General features: G+C 45.5%; 2 protein-coding genes across 16 annotated transcripts in view; both read left to right on the top strand.

The window, feature by feature from the left end:
* The first annotated feature begins 1,558 nt into the window (after window positions 1–1,558).
* gnai1 (guanine nucleotide binding protein (G protein), alpha inhibiting activity polypeptide 1) lies at window positions 1,559–16,608 on the top strand. Of its 2 annotated transcripts, XR_009130370.1 has the most exons (10): window positions 1,559–1,936; window positions 8,342–8,384; window positions 9,582–9,723; window positions 10,860–11,017; window positions 12,458–12,586; window positions 13,283–13,412; window positions 13,482–13,635; window positions 14,619–14,848; window positions 14,932–15,605; window positions 16,040–16,604. XR_009130370.1 is itself a non-coding variant. In XM_058078171.1 (9 exons), exons 1-8 carry the CDS (start codon window positions 1,819–1,821, stop codon window positions 14,807–14,809), a joined length of 1,065 nt encoding a protein of 354 aa, XP_057934154.1. In that variant the 5' UTR covers window positions 1,559–1,818; the 3' UTR covers window positions 14,810–14,848; window positions 14,932–16,608. The 2 variants fall into 2 exon arrangements, 1 of the variants encoding a protein (XP_057934154.1); XM_058078171.1 differs by having other exon boundaries at window positions 14,932–16,608.
* A 43-nt stretch (window positions 16,609–16,651) lies between these two features.
* magi2a (membrane associated guanylate kinase, WW and PDZ domain containing 2a) overlaps window positions 16,652–22,175 on the top strand; it is a 98,165-nt gene continuing 92,641 nt past the window's right edge. For 11 of the 14 annotated variants that reach the window (XM_058078162.1, XM_058078159.1, XM_058078158.1 and 8 more), the window contains exon 1: window positions 16,652–18,750. The gene's annotated coding sequence lies outside the window, so the exon portion shown is untranslated. The remainder of the gene's footprint in view (window positions 18,751–22,175) is intronic. The other 3 variants (XM_058078167.1, XM_058078156.1, XM_058078164.1) reach the window with 2 other exon arrangements.

Genomic DNA, 22,175 nt, shown 5'->3' with positions numbered 1-22,175 from the left:
CATTTATCCTGAAATATTTATGTACTTTTTTCTAATGAATGCCATTGTGTCTGATATCATTTATCCTGAAATATTCATATTCATGTACTTTTCTCTCATGAATGCCATTGTGTCTGATATCATTTATCCTGAAATATTTATGTACTTTTCTCTAATGAATGCCACCATATCTGATATCATTTATCCGGAATTTATTCATGTACTTTTCTCTAATGATTGGCGTTGTGTCTGATATCATTTATCCTGAAATATTCATGTACTTTTTTCTAATGAATGTCATTGTGTCTGATATCATTTATCCTGAAATATTCATATTCATGTACTTTTCTCTCATGAATGTCATTGTGTCTGATATCATTTATCCTGAAATATTTATGTACTTTTTTCTAATGAATGCCATTGTGTCTGATATCATTTATCCTGAAATATTCATATTCATGTACTTTTCTCTCATGAATGCCATTGTGTCTGATATCATTTATCCTGAAATATTTATGTACTTTTCTCTAATGAATGCCACCATATCTGATATCATTTATCCGGAATTTATTCATGTACTTTTCTCTAATGATTGGCGTTGTGTCTGATATCATTTATCCTGAAATACTCATGTACTTTTCTCTAATGAATGCCATTGTGTCTGATATCATTTATGTTGAATTCATTCATTTTGAAAAATCTCCCGAATGCCACCGTGTCTGATATCACTTATGAAAGCTCCTCCTATTCTGGTGTGAACAAGCTACCGGTCTTCTATCAACGTGTTCTTCCAATTCATCCGTGCTCAGGACAGGAAGTGGAGCTGTGTCACGCTACGCTACGTTCCTGTTCTGCTTTTCATGCACACCCAAACACAAAACACACGCACTGTTTTTCTTTCTGGGAAGTGTTGTTGTGGGGGGGTGGGGGGGTGACACCACCCCAACAACCTTTGGACACAATACACTCTTGACTTTGTGACCGTGGCTAAATTATTGAAAGAACAAACAATGGACGAGCACGGCTCAACGTGTCAACCACAGTTACTTGTTTGGTTGCCATAGGAACCCATTGCATTTCTATTTATTGATTTATTTATTATTATATTATTCATTTACATAGAAAATGTCATGTATTTAAAAACTATAACGGTATAATGCTACACTTTACTTTGCGTCATCAAATACTTTTGGGTATGTAGGAAAATGAAGTTTTACTTTGAAATGTAAGAAAATCTTTGTTTATAATTCTTCCTACAATATGCATTCCTGTTATTGTTATTATTAATGCCAGGGTGCAAGTAAAGTTATAGGCCTTAAGCAGCCTTGATCATGAGGCTTCAAAATAAAACAAGCTAATGTGACGCTGAACTTGTCAATCTCTTCTCAAGCTCAGTGGTCGAGTAGAACAGTCTTGGAACGCCCCCCAAAACGTCACGAAGAGCGTAACGATAAACAGTTGTTTTATAATACGCAAAAACGCTTGTTTGCATCGGTTGATGTTGAGTAGAGTGTTTTACTCTGAAGCAACCCGGAAGTGTGTGCATTTCCGTTTGCTGAACATAAGCTCGAGCTTGTTGAGCGCTCACGTTTCAAGCTGCAGTCGCAACGGATGGAGGCGAGGGAGGATCTTTACCCCGTCGACTGAGCTCCATCTCGGGTACACGACCGTTAGCATCTCCGTGGGACGACCAAAGATACTTTTCGTTGAAACAAACAAAAAAAAAACAAGACACCGAGCGTGTGAGGGGTTCGTCGAAGAGGGCGTTGTGCGTTGGCTGGTAGAACATTGTGAGCGGTGGATGTGTTAGCGAGGACATTTTGACACCACCTGGCCGGGATGGGCTGCACGCTGAGCACCGAGGACAAGGCGGCGGTGGAGCGGAGCAAGATGATCGACAGGAACCTGCGGGACGACGGAGAGAAGGCGGCCCGGGAGGTCAAGCTGCTGCTGCTGGGTAAGTAAGGCCGGCCGGGAGTGGGTCGGTGGGCGGCGGCGAGGCTGGGGAGCTACGCCCTCATTTAGCAGCCACGTCGAGGGCTCCGCTTGTCTTACTTTCATGGAATTATGGAATACGTTCTTCCTCACTTTGGAAGGCGGCGTGTTCAGGGAAAAAGTTGCCCGTAGTCACGAAAAACGGGGTAACCAACTGGCGGCCCGCGGGCCTACTGCGGTTCATGAACGACAACACACTGGCTCACAGCTTCGGTTGAAAACTATAGAGAGCCGCTAACGGCAGAGCGCTCCTGTCACGTAGAGGATCTTTGACGGGCATTGTAGGTCCTTGATAACAGCAGACTGCTCCTTTCACACATGTAAAGGATTAGCTAGTAGCTTTTAGCAGTAAATTCCTAAAACAGCACCCCTCTTATAGAGGATCTTTGGGCTGTTTTCCCAGAAATATGGGGGGGGGGGGTTCTTTTACTAGATGCTAAAAACAATGAAGTGTAGGTCAAACATGTTAGCTTTGTGTTAGCGAATGAGTGTCATCTCTGTAGCATATACTGTATCTCATTGGGGGTGGGGGGGGTGCATGAAACAAACCTAGCTAGCATCATTCCATGCTAGCATTTTTCTAATGGAGGTGAGGATCTGCACCATAGAAAGTCTGCATTCCCGCACATGCTCCTGTCACGTAGAGGATCTTTGACGGGCAATGCTCCTTTCACACATGTAAAGGATTAGCTAGTAGCTTTTAGCAGTAAATTCCCAAAACAGCACCCGTTTTATAGAGGATCTTTGGGCTGTTTTCCCAGAAATATGAGGGGGGGGGTACTTTTACTAGATGCTAAAAACAATGAAGTGTAGGTCAAACATGTTAGCTTTGTGTTAGCGTATGAGTGTCATCTCTGTAGCATATACTTTATCTCATTGGGGGGGGGGGGGGCATGAAACACACTTAGCTAGCATCATTCCATGCTAGCATTTTCCCAATGGAGGTGCGGATCTGCACCATAGAAAAGTCTGCATTCCCGCACATGCTCCTGTCACGTAGAGGATCTTTGACGATCTTTGAATTCCCAAAACAGCACCCCTCTTATAGAGGATCTTTGGGCTGTTTTACCAGAAATATGAGGGGGGGGGTACTTTTAGTACTAGATGCTAAAAACAATGAAGTGTAGGTCAAACATGTTAGCTTTGTGTTAGCGTATGAGTGTCATCTCTGTAGCATATACTGTATCTCATTGGGGGGGGGGGGCATGAAATAAACCTAGCTAGCATTTTCCCAATGGAGGTGAGGATCTGCACCATAGAAAGTCTGCATTCCCGCACACGCTCATTCCACCACCCCCCCTCACCCCCAGACGGCTTTATGCTCATGGAGCCACCTCCGGGAATCATTTGTGTGGTTGAAATCCCTCAACAATGGCGGCTAACTCCTGTCTGCTGCCGTCGGGAACGCCAGCATCCAAATCGAAATCCCATTTCGGTCCCTCTTTGTCCTTGACGACGCGTTGCCCGCTTGTGCCAACGTTTACCGAATCACATCCAAGTTAGCCGTATCGTTATTCGGCGCTTAGCTTTTCCGTGTTGTTACAGTAAATAAGGAGCACAGGGAAAAACTTTTCCATCCACCTTCAAATGTTGACATGAACACAACAAGGCAGCGTGCGGGTTAGCGGGACTCTAACGCGTCTCTTCATGTCATCTCATCTCCATAACCAGGAAGAAGATCCCCTTCCCGTATTATGACTTCATATTTTGTAGGTAGTCGACATTCCAGAAGTGCTCGGAGGCCTGATGCGGCTTGCCCTCTTCCAGTCGCCGACTTTGGCACACGGTTGTTGTTGGGAATGTTTTCATCACGTGGAAGCTCAGTTTGTGTTGCCACTTTGGGCTTGATAGCGGCGTGCCAGATCGCCTCGTAGGCCCGCCGTGTTTGAGCCTGTCCGCCGCGGTAACCAGGGAACGCCGAGGCCTCTTCGGGTTACCGCCTGAGGTGAGGCGAGGCCCGCTTGCTGAGAGAAAGCTTGGGGGGGGGGGGCTTGTAAGATGAGAAGCCACACATTAAAAATGTAGAAAGTGCTCGAGGAAAAAGATATTTGGGCTAGCAAGCGCAGCTCCATTACACGCTGGGATGATCCGTCATATCGGAATTTCTCATTTTTTTGCATCTTCAAGGCAGGTCCTCAAAAACAGCAGAGCGCTCCTGTCATATAGACAATCTTTGATCAGCATTTTTTTTACAGCAGTCACGTAGCACCAGCATTTTGGCAGTCAATTACAAAAAAAAAAACAGCAGAGCGCTCCTCTCATATAGATGATCTTTGGACTGAATATTTGCAGCCAGGCTTAAAAACAGCAGAGCTCTTCTGTCATTCCGAGGATTCATTCATTCATTCATTTTCTACCGCTTATCTTCACAAGGGGGGGGGGGGGGTGCTGGAGCCTATCCCAGCTGTCTTCAGTCGAGACTGGTGGCCAGCCAATCACAGGGCACATATAGACAAACAACCATTCACACTCACATTCATACCTATTTTGGAGTGGCTAATTAACCTAGCATGTTTTTGGAATGTGAGAGGAAACCGGAGTACCCGGAGAAAACCCACGCATGCAAACTCCACACAGAGATGGCAGAGGGTGGAATTGAACCCTGGTCTCCTAGCTGTGAGGTCTCTGCGTGCTAACCACTCGACCGCCGTACAGCTGAGTAGATCATACCTTGCAGCCCCCATTCCGAGGATATTCGACTCAAAATTATTCAAAAACAGCAGAGTGCTCCTCTCATATAGATGATCTTTGGCCTGAATTTTTGCCGTCATTCATTCAGTCATTTTATTCCGCTTTTCCTCACGAGGGTCGCGGGGGGTGTCTTCGGACGAGAGGCGGGGTCCACCCTGGACTGGTGGCCAGCCAATCACAGGGCACATATAGACAAACAACCATTCACACTCACATTCATACCTATGGACAATTTGGAGTGGCTAATTAACCTAGCATGTTTTTGGAATGTGGGAGGAAACCGGAGTACCCGGAGAAAACCCACGCATGCACGGGGAGAACATGCAAACTCCACACAGAGATGGCCGAGGGTGGAATTGAACCCTGGTCTCCTAGCTGTGAGGTCTGCGCGCTAACCACTCGACCGCCGTACAGCTGAGTAGATCATATCTTGCAGCCCCCATTCCGAGGATATTTGACTCAAAATTATTTCGCAGTCAGTCTTCAAAAACAGCAGAGTGCTCCTCTCATATAGATGATCTTTGGCCTGAATTTTGCAGTCATTCATTCATTTTCTACCGCTTTTCCTCACGAGGGTCGCAGGGGGTGCTGGAGCCTATCCCAGCGGTCTTCAGGCAAGAGGCGGGTTCCACCCTGGACTGGTGGCCAGCCAGCCAATCACAGGGCACATATAGACAAACAACCATTCACACTCACATTCATACCTATGGACAATTTGGAGTGGCTAATTAACCTAGCATGTTTTTGGAATGTGGGAGGAAACCGGAGTACCCGGAGAAAACCCACGCATGCACGGGGGAGAACATGCAAACTCCACACAGAGATGGGCGAGGGTGGAATTGAACCCTGGTCTGCGCCCTAACCACTCGCCCCCATTTCCGAGGATATTCGACTATTTAGCAGTGGTTCTTCAAAAACAGCAGAGTGCTCCTCTTATATAGACGATCTTTGGCTTGAATTTTTGCAGTCGGTCCTTTTAAAAACATTATTATTATTATTTTATTGTAATTTTAATTATTGATAATATTGATATAGTGTTTATGCAGTACATCGTCCTCTATAGAGGATCTTTGACTAGCATTTTTGCAGGTAGTCCTCCAAGGCAATGTAGTCTGTATTGCACAGCGTTGAAAGAGTATGGAGCACCCCAATATGGACATAGAGGCCCCCCCGCTGCCCCCCCCAGTCATGGTTGTTAAAAACTTGCCGACACGTCCTTTCAGGTCACAGGAGAAGGACGAGCGAACTCGTCCCCGCGAGCCATCTGGTCCTTTAGACTCTTGACTTTGTCTTGATTCGCCTCCCGCCCCCGCCATCATCCACTCCTGCTGTTGGCGTGGCGTGGCGTGGTGTGTGGGTTCAAACGCACCCACGTCGGCCATCATGCAATGTCATGAATGCACATCATGGGACACACCGAAGGCGGCTCCAAAAAGGGAGGGGGTGGCGCTTCAACACATCAAATCTAATCAGCTACCTGAAAGGCATCGCCCAGGGCTTGTTCCTATCACCGTGGCGCTTGAAAAAAAACAGAATATGTATATCAGAAACAACCCGGGGGGCCCCCCACCCATCTGTGATCACGGTGGATGTGATGGCGCCGCACCAGCAGCCATTTCCCATCGTGGAAGATGGAGCCATATTTATCCGTATCCGTATCAGCTCGGGAAAAAAAAAACCATTGTGCTGTTCCATTTTCCGAGGCTTCGGCGTGTGGATGAGTCATGTTTAAAAGTCGTCCAGCGTGAGACATCCCGCAGGTAGACGAGAAGGCGAGAAGAGAGCATATGGAAGGGACGTGACTCACACCAACATGGACGATCCGGTCGGAAGCAAAGAAGCGCAAGCTAGCTAACGACGGTCTTTTTTTTTTAAGTGTTAAAGTTGGGGGGTGCGTAACATGACTGTACGTGAACAGCATCGTATGGGGCCCCCCAGCGCTAACGTCACCCTAAGATGTGCCTTTCTAGCCCACACTACATCTTAGTACAGTACAGTCTAGCACCGTACAGTACAGTCTACTACAGTACAGTCTAGTACAGTACAGTACAGTCTAGTACTGTACAGTACAGCCTAGCACAGTACAGCCTAGCACAGTACAGCCTAGCACCATACAGCACAGTACAGTCTAGCACAGTACACTCTAGTACAGTACAGTCTAGAACAGCACAGTACAGCCTAGCACACTACAACTTAGTACAGTACAGTACAGCCTAGCACAGTACAGCCTAGCACCATACAGTACAGTCTAGCACAGTACAGTCTAGTACAGTACAGTCTAGAACAGCACAGTACAGCCTAGCACACTACAGCTTAGTACAGTACAGTCTAGCACCGTACAGTACAGTCTAGTACAGTACCGTACAGCCTAGCACAGTACAGTCTAGTACAGTACAGTCTAGTACAGTACAGCCTAGCACCGTACAGTGCAGTCTAGCACAGTACAGTCTAGTACAGTACAGACTAGAACAGTACAGTACAGTCTAGTACAGTACAGTGTAGAACAGCACAGTACAGCCTAGCACACTACAGCTTAGTACAGTACAGTCTAGACCAGCACACTACAGTCTAGCACAGTACAGTCTAGCCTAGCACAGTACAGCCTAGCACAGTACAGCCTAGCACAGTACAGTACAGTCTAGCACAGTACAGTCTAGCACAGTACAGTCTAGCACAGTACAGTACAGTCTAGCACAGTACAGTACAGCCTAGCACAGTACAGTACAGCCTAGCACAGTACAGTACAGCCTAGAACAGTACAGCCTAGCACAGTACAGTCTAGCACAGTACAGTCTAGCACAATACAGTACTGCCTAGCACAGTACAGCCTAGCACAGTACAGTACAGTCTAGCACACTACAGTCTAGCACAGTACAGTACAGTCTAGCACAGTACAGTACAGTCTAGCACAGTACAGCCTAGAACAGCACAGTACAGCCTAGAACAGCACAGTACAGCCTAGAACAGTACAGCCTAGAACAGTACAGCCTAGAACAGCACAGTACAGCCTAGAACAGTACAGTCTAGCACAGTACAGTCTAGCACAGTACAGCCTAGCACAGTACAGCCTAGAACAGCACAGTACAGTCTAGCACAGTACAGTACAGCCTAGAACAGTACAGCCTAGCACAGTACAGTACAGCCTAGCACAGTACAGTACAGCCTAGAACAGTACAGTACAGTCTAGCCCAGTACAGTAGATCGTGGTGTATATGGGGGTTACATTCCAAGACCAGGAAATAATGGAAAAAGGACCAAACATGGACACACGCCCAAAAAGAGCAAATTTCCTTTCCCATGAATCTCCTCTTTGACATGAAGACATTCGGAGATGAAGGAAAGGAAGTACTCAGGTTGTTTTCCATCCCAAGATGCTTTGGGATCCAATTCCACTTCCTTGTCTTTCTCTGCGTCCGAGGCAAGTGAAGCCGTGTCGGGATCATCCTTTTAACGCCGCTCTCTCGCAGCCACGGCATTCCAAACACAACATGAGATTTACTGGCGCCCGGCGGGAAGCCTTCTTACATCCCGGAGCCGTCATCTGTCCGTCCGGGCTGGCGCCCACCAACTCCAACCCCCAAATCCCCCCCCCCCTCCCCCCATATGAGAGTGACGAGACCAATTGAAATATTGACGTGCAGTCGTAAAGCTCTTCCATTTGTCCATCTTTTCCCAGGCGCTGGGGAGTCGGGAAAGAGCACCATCGTCAAGCAGATGAAGTGAGTCCACCAAGGACACGCCCACGGCAACCACTCACACACATATACTATATATATATATATATATATACTATATATACTATATATACAGTATGTACAAGTATACACACGTACACAAATCTAAAACTACATCAGTAATGAGTGTATGTTATTGTAAATGGCAATTATTATTTCTAATAAACAGTTTATTTAAGTACCTTCTATAGCAGAGGTCTCAAACTCACGGCCCATGGGCCAAATGCGGCCCGCGGGACGCTATTTTGAGGCCCCCACCTTGATATGATATTTGTTCCATTTTGTTTTTTGATTTGCTTATTTATTTTTCCATCTTATTTTGTGTCGAAAAATAAAAACTTAACATTAAATATTTATTTAATAATTTAATAATAAATAAAAAATGGATTTATAGTAATTTATTATAATTTAATGTTTTATCAGAGCTTTTCCAAAGAACCAAAGCACTGAAAAAGTGGAGGGTAGCTTTGAAGACTATTATATATATTAATTAATATTTAATATAATTAATATTTTTATTATATATTTTTATTTTTTCTGTTTTTAATATATATATATATATATATTATATATATATAAATATATATATATTTTTTTTTTTACCTGATGCGGCCCAGCCTCACCCAGACCCCTGTTCTATAGTATACAAATAATAGATTTATTATTATTATATTATTGTTAATATATATTATATTATAATAATTATATTATCTATTATATTATCATAATTATAATATTATTATAATTATATATAATATATATTATTATAATATTATTTTATTACTGCTAATTGACTACTAGCTCCAAGAGAAATGCAGTAATATTACAGCATTAATGATACAGAGTATATGTTTTGTCGCATAATACAATAACGCAGCTGTCATAAATACAATACAAATAATATTGGCATAATCAATGCAAGGCCGGTGTATACAGTACCTGTCTATAGGTGATATACTAAGTATACACGTGGAGGAAATTAACATGCATAAATACTAGTATTTACTATTTACTAGTATATGCTAGTAATGTGTGTATTTACTAGTATTTACTAGTATTTATGCATGAAGAAGAAATATGAAATCTATTCTTTGTATATAATTTTATTTATTTTGAGTTTTTCCTCCCTTGTGTCTACGCTAACATGTGTTTGCGATACCCCCCCCCTCCCCCCCTCGCCAGGATCATCCACGAGGCGGGCTACTCGGAGGAGGAGTGCAAGCAGTACAAGGCGGTGGTCTACAGCAACACCATCCAGTCCATCATCGCCATCATCAGAGCCATGGGACGCCTCAAGATCGACTTTGGCGACACCGCCAGAGCCGTGAGTTCCGCTCGCACGTTTGACGGGCGTTTGAAATCGAAAGAACGTGTGTTTTTTTTTTTTAAAGGTTGTAATATAAAGATTTACATCATAAAGTCAGCGTTTTTTGGATGAACGACATTGGGGATGAAGTCGGAATATGATGGGAATACGTCATAAGTAATATATCACTATTATTTATATGTAAGGATGGAAATTAGGAAGAAGTATCCTGCAGCAGGCTGCACGGTGGACAAGTGGTTAGCACACAGGCCTCACAGCTAGGAGACCCGAGTTCAATTCCACTCTCGGCCATCTCTGTGTGGAGTTTCCATGTTCTCCCCGTGCATGCGTGGGTTTCTCTCCGGGTATTCCGTTTTTTTCCCACATTCCAAAAACATGCTAGGTTAATTAGCCACTCCAAATTATCCATAAGTATGAATGTGAGTGTGAATGGTTGTTTGTCTATATGTGCTCTGTGATTGGCTGGCTGGCTGGCCACCAGTCCAGGTTGGACCCCGCCTCTCGCTCGAATACAGCTGGGATAGGCTCCAGCACCCCCGTGATCCTCATGAGGATAAACGGTAGAAAATGAATGAATGAATATCCTGCAGCAACATGGCCGATGCCGTCATGGCCGCCATGCTGAGCCGGCATTGATTGCGTTGCTTTTTATAGCGCACGCTGACGTATTGGTGATATCGGGATCATGATGCTTTCATGAGGAGTGCTGGCCGGATGATGCCTTCCTTCCTATATAGGAATGGAGGCAGCAGTATTCCGAGTTCCAAGCAGAGAAAGGAATAGTTGAGGTTTGTGTTAAAACCAGCCGTTTTCCTTCCTAGTTTTGAATAGAGCAAAGCGTATCAACAGATTGCTCCCTTTTCGTTATGAATGGATGAAGAACGACTTTAGGAACATTTTGAGTAAAAACAGGCGATTTCCCTTCCTAGTTCTGAGTGGAGGAAGTCGGAGTTGGGGTTTGTGTGGAAAGGGTGGAAGAGATTTGGGTTCCGGCAGGCTGCTTCCCTTCCGGGAAAGGCTATAAAGTTGGCTGTTTTCCTTCCTACTTTTGAATGGAGGAAGTAGTCTTGGTTGTTTTGATATGATATGATGTGATGTGACAAAACGTGCTAACGGGTGCTCCTTTCCGACAGGACGACGCGCGGCAGCTGTTCGTGCTGGCGGGCTCGGCCGAGGAGGGCTTCATGACCACCGAGCTGGCGGGAGTGATCAAGCGGCTGTGGAGGGACGGCGGCGTCCAGGCGTGCTTCAGCCGCTCCCGGGAGTACCAGCTCAACGACTCGGCCGCCTAGTGAGTCACTTCCTGTGCACTAGCCCGCCCACTCCGTTAGGGACGGCGTGAAGTGTCCCCGCCGGACTGGACCCACACCAAGGGGACGTATCCAGGGTTCCAGCGTGCTGTCAGGGATGTTCCCTTGTTGTGCAAAGCGTGCGAGTGTGCTGTGTGAGTGTGCTGTGTGAGTGTGCTGTGTGAGTGTGCTGTGTGAGTGTGCTGTGTGAGTGTGCTGTGTGAGTGTGCTGTGTGAGTGTGCTGTGTGAGCGCTGTGTGCGAGTGTGTGAGTGTGCTGTGTAAGTGTGCTGTGTGAGCACTGTGTGCGAGTGTGCTGTGTGAGCGCTGTCTGAGTGTGCTGTGTGAGAGTGCTGTGTGAGTGTGCTGTGTGAGCACTGTGTGCGAGTGTGCTGTGCGCGCGCTGTGTGAGTGTGAGTGTGCTGTGTGAGTGTGCTGTGTGAGTGTGCTGTGTGAGTGTGCTGTGTGAGCACTGTGTGAGCACTGTGTGAGCACTGTGTGAGCACTGTGTGAGCACTGTGTGAGCGTGCTGTGTGAGTGTGCTGTGTGAGCACTGTGTGCGAGTGTGCTGTGCGCGCGCTGTGTGAGTGTGTGAGTGTGCTGTGTGAGTGTGCTGTGTGAGCACTGTGTGCGAGTGTGCTGTGCGCGCGCTGTGTGAGTGTGCTGTGTGAGTGTGCTGTGTGAGTGTGCTGTGTGAGTGTGCTGTGTGAGTGTGCTGTGCGCGCGCTGTGCAAGAGTGTGTTGTGCAAGAGTGTGCTGTGCAAGAGTGCTGTGTGAGTGCTGTCTGAGTGTGCTGTGTGAGCACTGTGTTCGAGTGTGCTGTGCGAGTGTGCTGTGCGAGTGTGCTGTGCGAGTGTGCTGTGTGAGCACTGTGTGCGAGTGTGCTGTCTGAGTGTGCTGTGTGTGAGTGTGCTGTGTGAGTGTGCTGTGTGAGCACTGTGTGCGAGTGTGCTGTGCGCGCGCTGTGTGCGAGTGTGCGAGTGTGCTGTGCGAGTGTGCTGTGCGAGTGTGCTGTGCGAGAGTGATGTGTGAGTGCTGTGTGCGAGTGTGCTGTGCGAGTGTGCTGTGTGAGAGTGCGAGAGTGCTGTGTGAGAGTGATGTGTGAGTGTGCTGTGTGAGCACTGTGCGCGAGTGTGTGAGTGTGCTGTGTGAGTGTGCTGCGTGAGTGTGCTGTGTGCGTGTTGTGTAAGGCCAGGCAGCAGATAACAAAGCATCGTCTGTGTGCTGCGCTCCGAGTTTGTTTCCCTGCCGCTGATTAGCACGCTGTTGCACAACCAACAACAGCAGCTCCAAGCCATGAAAGAGACGCTTTTCTTCTTTCCTGGAGGACGGGTACACACACCCCAACCCCCCCCAAACCCCCAACCCCCCAACCGCCCCAGTCCTGACCTGAAAGAGCTCCAATCCGAGCGTGAAATCAGCGATTTGCTTTTGTCCCGCCAGCTACCTGAACGACCTGGACCGGATCTCACAGGCCACCTACATCCCCACCCAGCAGGACGTGCTGAGGACCCGGGTCAAAACCACGGGCATCGTGGAGACGCACTTCACCTTCAAAGACCTGCACTTCAAGTGAGCATGGCGCCATCTTCAACGCTGGCATCCACTTCCTCCTGCCGGTGACTCAGAAAGGCCCCGTCCTGCGCCGGCGCTCAAACAATTAGGGACGCTGGATGACTCACTTGCGGTCTATTAATGAGCGCTGGCAGGAAGTGGGGGTTGGGGGGGGGGGGGGCGGGGGGCAGGAGATGAGGCACTTTTCTAGCATCATCCGCTTTGCTAGTGTTTGCAAAAAGCACCCCATGCTCATACATGAGTATCTGCTAAGTCACGGGTGTCCAAATTGTGGCCCTGGGGCCATTAGTGAGCCAAGAATGAAGTAAAAAAGTAGACAAAGTCTTGATTTTAGGAGAATAGCACCCTAATATTATGACATGATTTTAGTAGCCTAAAGTTGAAATATTAAATACCCCCTACTGGTATTTGTTTTATGTTCAGTATTTAATATTTCTACAGTATGTGGTACTTGTACTATTTTTTTAATCATTTTACTTTCTTTATTTTTTTTATTTAATTTTCTTAATTTTATTATTTTTTAAATTTTTTCTTAATTTTTTAGTATTTGTGATCAAAATTCTCGGATGAAAGGTACAAATATTTTGTATTATTTTCTATTATTATTATTATTATATAAGTCTGTAAGAAAGACCAGTGCCTTTTCCCAAAGTGACTTTCTTCCGGCTCAAAAGTCATCTGCTGTTCTTCCAGGATGTTCGACGTCGGCGGCCAGCGTTCCGAGCGTAAGAAGTGGATCCACTGCTTCGAGGGCGTGACCGCCATCATCTTCTGTGTGGCCCTCAGTGACTACGACCTGGTGCTGGCCGAGGACGAGGAGATGGTGAGTACTCTTCGGGAAGGTCAGAATCTTCAAAAAAAAAAAAAAAAAAATTTTGGTCTTCTGCTTCAGAACCGAATGCACGAGAGCATGAAGCTCTTTGACAGCATCTGCAACAACAAATGGTTCACGGACACGTCCATCATCCTCTTCCTCAACAAGAAGGACCTGTTTGAGGAGAAGATCAAGAAGAGCCCTCTCACCATCTGCTACCCGGAGTACGCAGGTCTGAACAAATTTTTTTTTTTTTCAGTAAAAAAGTTAAACTTTTTTTTTACTATATTAGGAAAGCAGGAAGTGAGCGAAAAAGAATTAAAAATAAATTAATTAATTAATTAATTTATGTATATTAGGAAAGCAGGAAGTGAACAATTTTTTTTAAGTTAAAAAAATTATTAAACTACATTAGGAAAGCAGGAACTGAACAATTTTTTTTCAGTAAAAAAGTAAAAAAACATTTTTACTATATTAGGAAAGCAGGAAGTGAGCGAAAAAGAATTTTTTTTTTAAAAAAGTAAAAAAATAAAAATAAATAAATTAAACTATATTAGGAAAGCAGGAAGTGGACAATTTTTTTTTAATTTAAAATTTTTTTTAAACTATATTAGGAAAGCAGGAACTGAACGATTTTTTTTCAGTAAAAAATAAAAATATATAAATTAAACTATATTAGGAAAGCAGGAAGTGAACAAATTTTTTTTAAGTAAAAAAATGATTAAACTATATTAGGAAAGCAGGAAGTGAACGAAAAAAGATTTTTTTAAAAATAAAAAAATAAAAAATTAAACTATATTAGGAAAGAAGGAAGTGAACAATTTTTTTTTCAGTAAAAAATAAAAAAATATAAATTAAACTATATTAGGAAAGCAGGAAGTGAACACATTTTTTTAAGTTAAAAAAATGATTAAACTATATTAGGAAAGCAGGAAGTGAACAAAAAAAGATTTTTTTAAAAATTAAAAAATTAAAAATTAAACTATATTAGGAAAGCAGGAAGTGAACAATTTTTGTTTCAGTAAAAAAATTAAAAAATATAAATTAAACTATATTAGGAAAGCAGGAAGTGAACAAATGTAACAGTTACTGATGCACTCAATTGTAATCTGATGCATGTTCCAATGAAATGAAATGAAAATAAATGAATTACCATTCCCATTACATTGAAAAGAAGGAAGTAGAAAAGCTCTGTTTTCTGCCGATGGCTTCCAGGCTCTAACACGTACGAGGAGGCGGCCGCCTACATCCAGTGCGAGTTCGAGGACCTGAACAAGCGCAAGGACACCAAGGAGATCTACACCCACTTCACCTGCGCCACCGACACCAAGAACGTGCAGTTTGTCTTTGACGCCGTCACCGACGTCATCATCAAGAACAACCTGAAAGACTGCGGCCTCTTCTGAGGGCCACCGGGCCATGTTTGAGGGGGGGAGGGGTTTCGGGTAAGGAACGACCGAAGATTCGAATTTTTGTCCCCGCCGTCTGTGACGCCGTTTTCACCTGCGTTTTTCTCCCGTGTCCTCAGGCCACCGCTGCCGCCGTGCGTCTCCAGCGAGGAACGTAAACAAAGCGGGAACGGCGTCGTTCCCGTTGCTGTAACTATAACGACGGCTTTATTTATGTCTTCTTGTTTTGGAACTTTTGTGTTTCATAGTCGTGTCGGAGACAGAGCCGTCGCGCTCTCGTGTTGTTTCATGTCGTGGCGAGCCAGCCAGGAGGAGAAGAGGATCTGCTGTGTTGGTACTGGTGCCTTCGCATGCCTTTGGAGCCCGGCGGCGACCCGCGTGCTTCTTCTGTCGCCTGCTGACTCTTTTTATCATCTCCATCGCACGCCCGCGTCCTCGCTATCGGCTGCGTGGACAAAACGGGACAGGATGTCTGAACATGTAGCCTCCATTCTCAGCACAACGAGATAAATATGGTTTTTAACAGCTGTAAAATAACACGACCTTTTATCAGACGTTCCAACATCACCGAGTGTTTGGAAGACACAAACAAAATGGACATGACTCGTAGATGTCAACACAAACAAAGATGGCGGACGTTTGCGCCTACTTTCCCACGTGTGTACCGTTCTCCACGGAGAACCTTTGTAGACTCATCTCCCCTATTTTGATAATAAAAACACACACAGTCACCTTTTGGCTACTTTAGCACCAGTCATTTTTCATCCAAGGGTCCACGGTCTGGGGAGCAGATGTGAAGGGTCCACGGTCTTGGTAGAAAAGATGAAGGGTTCACGGTCTGGGTAGCAAAGGTGAAGGGTCCACGGTCTTGGTAAAAAAGATGAAGGGTTCACGGTCTAGGTAGCAAAGGTGAAGAGTCCACGGTCTTGGTCGCAAAGGTGAAGGGTCCACGGTCTGGGTAGCAAAGTGAAGGGTCCACGGTCTGGGTAGAATAGGTAAAGGGTCAAAGGTCTAGGTAACAGAGGTAAAGGGTCAAAGGTCTAGATAACAGAGGTAAAGGGTCAAAGGTCTAGGTAGCAGAGGTAAAGGGTCAAAGGTCTAGGTAGCAGAGGTAAAGGGTCAAAGGTCTAGGTAGCAGAGGTAAAGGCTCCACGATCTTGGTAGAAAAGGTGAAGGGTCCACGGTCTTGGTAGACAAGGTGAAGGATCCACGGTTTTGGTAGAGAAGGTGAAGGGTCCACGGTCTAGGTAGAAAAGGTGAAGGGTCCACGGTCTAGGTAGCAAAGGTGAAGGGTCCACAGTCTTGGTAGCAAAGGTGAAGGGTCCCCTGTCTTGGCTGAAAAGGTGAAAGGTCCACGGTCTGGGTAGAGTAGGTGAAGGGTCCACGGTCTAGGTCGAAAAAGGTGAGGGGGTCCACGGTCTTGGAAGAAAACGTAAGGGTCCACGGTCTTGGTAGAGAACGTAAGGGTCCACGGTCTAGGTAGACAAGGTGAAGGGTCAAAGGTCTAGTTAGCAAAGGTGAAGGGTCAAAGGTCTGGTAAGTAGTAGAGGTAAAGGTTCCACGGTCTAGGTAGCAGAGGTGAAGGCTCCACAATCTTGGTTGAAAAGGTGAAGGGTCTACAGTCTTGGTAGAGAAGGTGAAGGCTCCACGGTCTAGGTAGCAGAGGTGGAGGGTCCACGGTCTAGGTAGAAAAGGTGAGAGGTCCACGGTCTAGGTAGCAAAGGTGAAGGGTCCACGGTCTAGGTAGCAGAGGTGGGACTGACCCTCTTGCAGGTAAACAAGGTATGTTACCCCTGCCCCAGTAGCGATATGAGCCCCCCCCCCCCCCCCCCCCCCCCCCACCGTTGGAGTCTACGTACGTACGTTGATAAGTCATGTCAGCAGGCTGGGGTGTAAATAGAAACAACAATGGTGTCTTTATTCTGTTGACTGTTCTCTGCTGCCACCCTCTCAAGGGGGGCGGGGGGGATAAGAGGTCTTATCAGCCCCCCCATGAAAGCAGCAGACTTCTATTCTGAAGGGTGCAGATGTCACGGGTCTGACTTCGAGTACACCTAAGAACCTGAGACTCTGGGATCGGACTTTTGATGACATCGAGACTACATGACTTTAGTCAGGATTTTAGACCGGACTAAGATTAAGACCACATAAATTTAGACTGGACTGACACCGTCATGTGACGTCAGGTCACATGACAACATGCGTCAGAAAGGCGGTCTTTGGTCGCTGCTGGGCTCTCATCTCCACACGGCCTGTGATGTCACTGCTTGCTGGCGCCATGGCAACAGGGATCGGGGAGGAGAGATGGCGACACAAAGATGGGGGGGGAGTTGGTAAAAATAGCTGCTTGGGGGGGGGTTGTTCCCCCGTGGGAGCACAAAGCGGCCTGGCAACATTTTTCAGGTTCCCTTTTCGTTGGCAAATATGGCCGCCTGGTCCAAAGGTCCAAAATTGTGTTTTGAGCCGGTTCATTAGCTTTAGCATTAGCATTTTTGACTGTTCACACTCCAGACCAGAAGGGGGCGGCATCGTACCAACAGTATATTGTTAGCCACTAAGGAGGGATTTATTGGAACTCCTGAACCTGGATCCGTGTCGGGACCACATGACTTTAGACTTGGACCACATAAATGAAAACTGAATGGAAACGAGCGAAGACCATCTGGGCCAGGGAACACTGGACTGAGACTTGAACCAGCTGAAGTATTCATGATTGTCAGAGTCTTGGACCACATGACTGTCGGCCATCTTGAGACTGGGGCAACATGACCTAACGCTGAAGTGGGACCAAATGAATTCAGGCTGGACCCGTACTTGGACCACTTGACTTAAACCCGGATTGGAAAGAAGAAAGCCTTCCAGCAGTTGATTGTCCTGCAATCACACGTGGATTTGGGTCTGGTTTGACACGGAGCGTCTGCATGTAATCCCACTCAAATCCAGACTGAGCTGCGGCATTGTTCTCCCGCTTCTGGGCCAACAAAAGTTCCAGCCAGGATTACAGTACGAGTTTTTGCACTCTTAACATTCCTGCCTGACCTTGGCCAAAGGGAGCCGCCCCCCCTTCTTCCTGATAGGGCAAATTACAGTAATAGCCTTTTCCATGCTTATGGCGCCCTCTTGTGGAGAACACTACACAGTGCTTCTTAATAAATGTGAAAACAGCTTTAATTTGAATAAAATAACTAATAGTACATTATAAAGTACAACACATGAAGGTGAGTTATGGGAGATATTAGCATTATTGTACGTCATTGTCCTTTCTAGCCATCTTCCATCCAAACAAAAACACGTAAATACCACTTTAGCTCTTGATGCTATTTCAAGCCCAGCCCCGCCCCGCTGCCGTCGGATGACGCTATTTACCCAGTATTGCCATGGAAACGGCATAAGGTCAGACGGCACTTTCTTTACGCATGCGTAGACTTTAGAAGTCCAAATGGCTGTAACTCCACAAATGGCACATTTCTTCGGTTTAAGTCCTGTTTTCCATCGTAGAAAACGTAACTATCATTTGTCGCTTTGAAATGACGTCACTGCGTATACTATAACGGTAGTTAACCACTCGTTGATTCTAAATACAAAGTAAGACACTTGGAGTCCTGTTGCACAGTTCGGCCACAGGGGGCGCCGCGGCTTAGTTCGTTAGGAAGGCCACACACAGCAGCGAAGAAGAAGAACAAACTCCTGCTGTGTTGGGAAGACGACCGACTTGTTCCCGCTCTTTTCCGTGTTTCAGGTCGGTAAAAAGTGCTTTAAAGTCAACAAACACGATATGTAATACAGTCAGATAGGGTGTCTTTTCCTACACTTAAACCCACAGGGGGCGCCGCGGCTTGGTTCGTAAGGAAGGCCACACACAGCAGCGAAGAAGAAGGATAAACTTCTTCTGTGGTGGGAAAACGACCGACTTGTTCCCGCTCTTTTCCGTGTTTCAGGTCGGTAAAAAGTGCTTTAAAGTCAACAAATACGACGTGTAATACAGTCAGATAAGGTGTCCTTTCTTACACTAAACATATGTGATGCTTGGAGTTGTTTTATGTGAAGAAACGGTTGCAAATTCTCATAAAGCCTTAGGACGCTAACAGTTAGCATGTTGTCAGGAAGCACTTTGGGCATGTGACCAATCACGGTGGAGTGGGCGTGCCTGAAAGAAATTAAAACAACGTTTTGACAGGAAGCACTAATCCAAGGAAATCCATCTGAAATAGCTTCAGATTCTGCTAAATCTAAAAGGTTTTCTTATATATCGTTTTTCCTATATTTCTTACATATAGCTGCTCTATAGGCGACCACAAGTCTAAATCGAAATGGTCTATTAAAGCCAAGTAACCTTTGTATCGCTAGGTCGCTGTCTTGTGTGCTATGACGCCTGGTGGCCACTAGGTGGCAGCAATGTCGCTTCCACTGTGATAGAAGCCTCTTTTTGCATCTTTTTGTATTTCATTCATTTATTTACAAATGTGAAAATATAAATAAATAACAATAAAAGAAATATACAATTAAAGTAAGTATAATAATAAATTAATACTTGCATAAAAAATCTAGGAATATACCATATTGATACAGTATAACTGTACCTCTGCAAATTCCAACCATATAATATAGTAGTCATATTGCATGGTTAATAGCGCTGCATAAACAAAAGCATTAATGTACACATATTCCGTCATACACGGTGATATTATGTTGACGGTAGAATGCAGGAGGACAATTCATCACAACTTCCTTCTCCAGTTCTTCATCAGCGCCAAGTCAGACTAGCGGATCCTTGAGTCCCAGCCAGTCATTTGCATTGATTGCAAAATCAGATTAACGAGCAGGACGACGCGCCTCTCACGTCCTTTTACTCGCCGATGGATGGAAAGCGATGCAGATTTACGGCAGCGTCTGCAAGGAGGCAAGGAGGAGGGAGTCCTGGAGCAAACCTCATCAGCATGGATGGATGACAAAGTGGCCCCAGAGCAGGAGAAACAAGGGCGTCTTCCCAGGACATGATTCTCCATTTTTATTGCCATTTATGGCAATCTTGATGATGATTGGGGACATTTAATTTCAGCGTCTCCGAGGCCTGTCCTTGATGAAGACGGAATGGGGGGGGTGGTCTGACTTATCTTGTGTTTCTTTAGGACAATTACCTTGTTCAAATCTATGTCTCGGGTTTTGGTTCTTGGTTCATCCCATCCATCTCTGGGGTCATCAACCCTTACCGGGGGACCGCGGGACGATGACATGTTTGTCTTTGGCCAGGCCTTCCGCCAACATCATGTCCCCGCCCCCATCATTTGGAGGTCTGAGTGGTTCCGTTCAACCCTCATTTGCCATACTTCGGTCTGCATAGGGTAGGAAACAGCAAGTAAGGAGACAAACCAAGGACACTAAAAGAGCACAAAATGAACAGAGTGCTCCTGTACCTGCGTCCATTAGTTTCCACGGCAACGCCCACTCACACAGAGCAGGGGAAAAGCAGCCAAGCGGTCCTTATAGTAAGCTTTATTGACTTATTACCCAGGTATAATTGAGGCGTCCCCCAGGGCGCTGTTGTTAGCCCCCGTCAATTTCCTGTCCTCGGCTCTACGTCTTGTTTGTTCAGATCGCATTCTGTTATCCAGCATGTTTGCTCTGCCATCATGCAGATGGAAGCACAGTAAGGCCGGTAGCTAGCATAGCATAGCAATGGCGGCAGCATCCCAGAGGTCACCCAGACTAGCGTAACGCCGCTGTGTGGTCCAAAATGTACTCTGTGCTCTTAAGTAAGCCCTGGAAAATGAATGCGCTCCCTCCTCCGTCTCCGAGCTTCACAGGAGATGTCACTCATGCTCGTCTGACAGACGGTTCTCTTCAAGTAGGTCACGTCTAACGAGAAAAAGCCTCTTCTATTCCCGCTTCCTCGCCGTGGCCCACACACCAACATCTGCGCGTGTCTTGCATTTCCACCGTTCCTCTTGGATTTGTTCCGGTCCACACCGGCCATCTCATGGATTTTCCCGAATGAAGTCATCCATACGTGACGACTGATGTATATTATATATATATTGAAGTACACTGTACTTATACTTGGCCCACATGAAGCCATTCCAAGAGCCATTTTATGGCTAAACGGTCATACTAAATGAACTCAATGCAAATCCAAGGCAGGAGCAGCATTGCATTGTAGTATTCCACATTGGCCACTAGGTGTCGGTGTTCAGTGGGACACTTTTACCGTGACACACCTCCTGCAGGACTGGCATCTTATTTACATCTTATGTGGCTTATTTACTCTTACTTACTCTGTCGCCTACCTGCGTACAGCCATTTAAAGCTGCAAGGAAGAAAACGCCAAGGAACTGCTAGCCTGTGAGTGAACTATAGGGATGTTATTTTATGTCTGGAGGGCTCTAATGTTAAAAAGCATCCTTAGAAGATGGTAAACACATTTTTTTTACATCTTAGATGGTTTATTTTGTCTTATTCTGTCTACTATTTTGGGAAAAGATGTCTAAATGTAACTATAGGGGTGTTATTTTATGTCTGGAGGGCTCTAATGTTAAAAAGTGTATTTAGAAGGAGATAAACAGGGATTCTATGTTTTACGAGTCTTATTATGTTTACTAAATTGGGTAATAGGAGTGTAGACGTGGTTATAGGGGTGTTATTTCATGTCTGGAGGGCTCTAATAATGCTAAAAGGAGGTAAACACATTGTTATGTCTTACTGTATGTTTTATTTGTTCTTTTTCTGTCTACTATATTGGGTGATAGGAGCATAAAGGTGGCTATAGGGGTGTTATTTCCTGTCTGAAGGACTCTAATGTAAAAAAATCTTCTTATAAGGTGTAAACAGGTTTTCAATGTCATATGAATCTCATTTCCTCTTATTATGTTTACTATATTGGGTAATAGGAGTGTAGACGTGGTTATAGGGGTGTTATTTTATATCTGGAGGGCTCTAATAATGCTAAAAGGAGGTAAACACATTTTTATGTCTTACTGTATGTTTTATTTGTTCTTATTCTGTCTACAATATTGGGACTAGATGTGTGAAGGTGACTGTAGGGGTGTTATTTGTTGTCTGAAGGGCTCTGTTTTTTGCAGACATTTTTCTGTGTCTGACTCCGCCCACAAATCAGCCTAAATCTTTGAGTGAGGTGGCGTTCCGCCGTGAAAGAACTTTAATGAGACGACCTTTGTGCTTTGGAAACGATGCTGAGCTTTCAACAAGCTTGTGTCCGGGTCGTATGCAAATGAGACCATTCCTTTCATGGCCTCTGGGACACAAAGTCCTGTGTGGAGGCGAGGAGGCGGGGGGAAAAAAAGGCCTTCAGTGGAGGCTTTGTCTCCTGCAATCTTTGCTTCTATCTGCTGCCGTTTCATCCAGTCCA

This window comes from Doryrhamphus excisus, chromosome 7 (assembly GCF_030265055.1).
Source record: "Doryrhamphus excisus isolate RoL2022-K1 chromosome 7, RoL_Dexc_1.0, whole genome shotgun sequence".
Classification (NCBI taxonomy): Eukaryota; Metazoa; Chordata; class Actinopteri; order Syngnathiformes; family Syngnathidae; genus Doryrhamphus; species Doryrhamphus excisus.
The sequence above is the reverse complement of the archived record's forward strand: the minus strand, read 5'-3'. Positions and strand labels throughout refer to the sequence as shown.

Coding starts and splice junctions, on each gene's coding strand:
- gnai1 (XM_058078171.1), top strand. CDS start 1,819: ATGGGCTGCACGCTGAGCACCGAGGACAAGGCGGCGGTGGAGCGGAGC. Junction 1,937..8,341: donor GGTCAAGCTGCTGCTGCTGG/GTAAGTAAGGCC, acceptor ATCTTTTCCCAG/GCGCTGGGGAGTCGGGAAAG. Junction 13,413..13,481: donor TGGCCGAGGACGAGGAGATG/GTGAGTACTCTT, acceptor CTTCTGCTTCAG/AACCGAATGCACGAGAGCAT.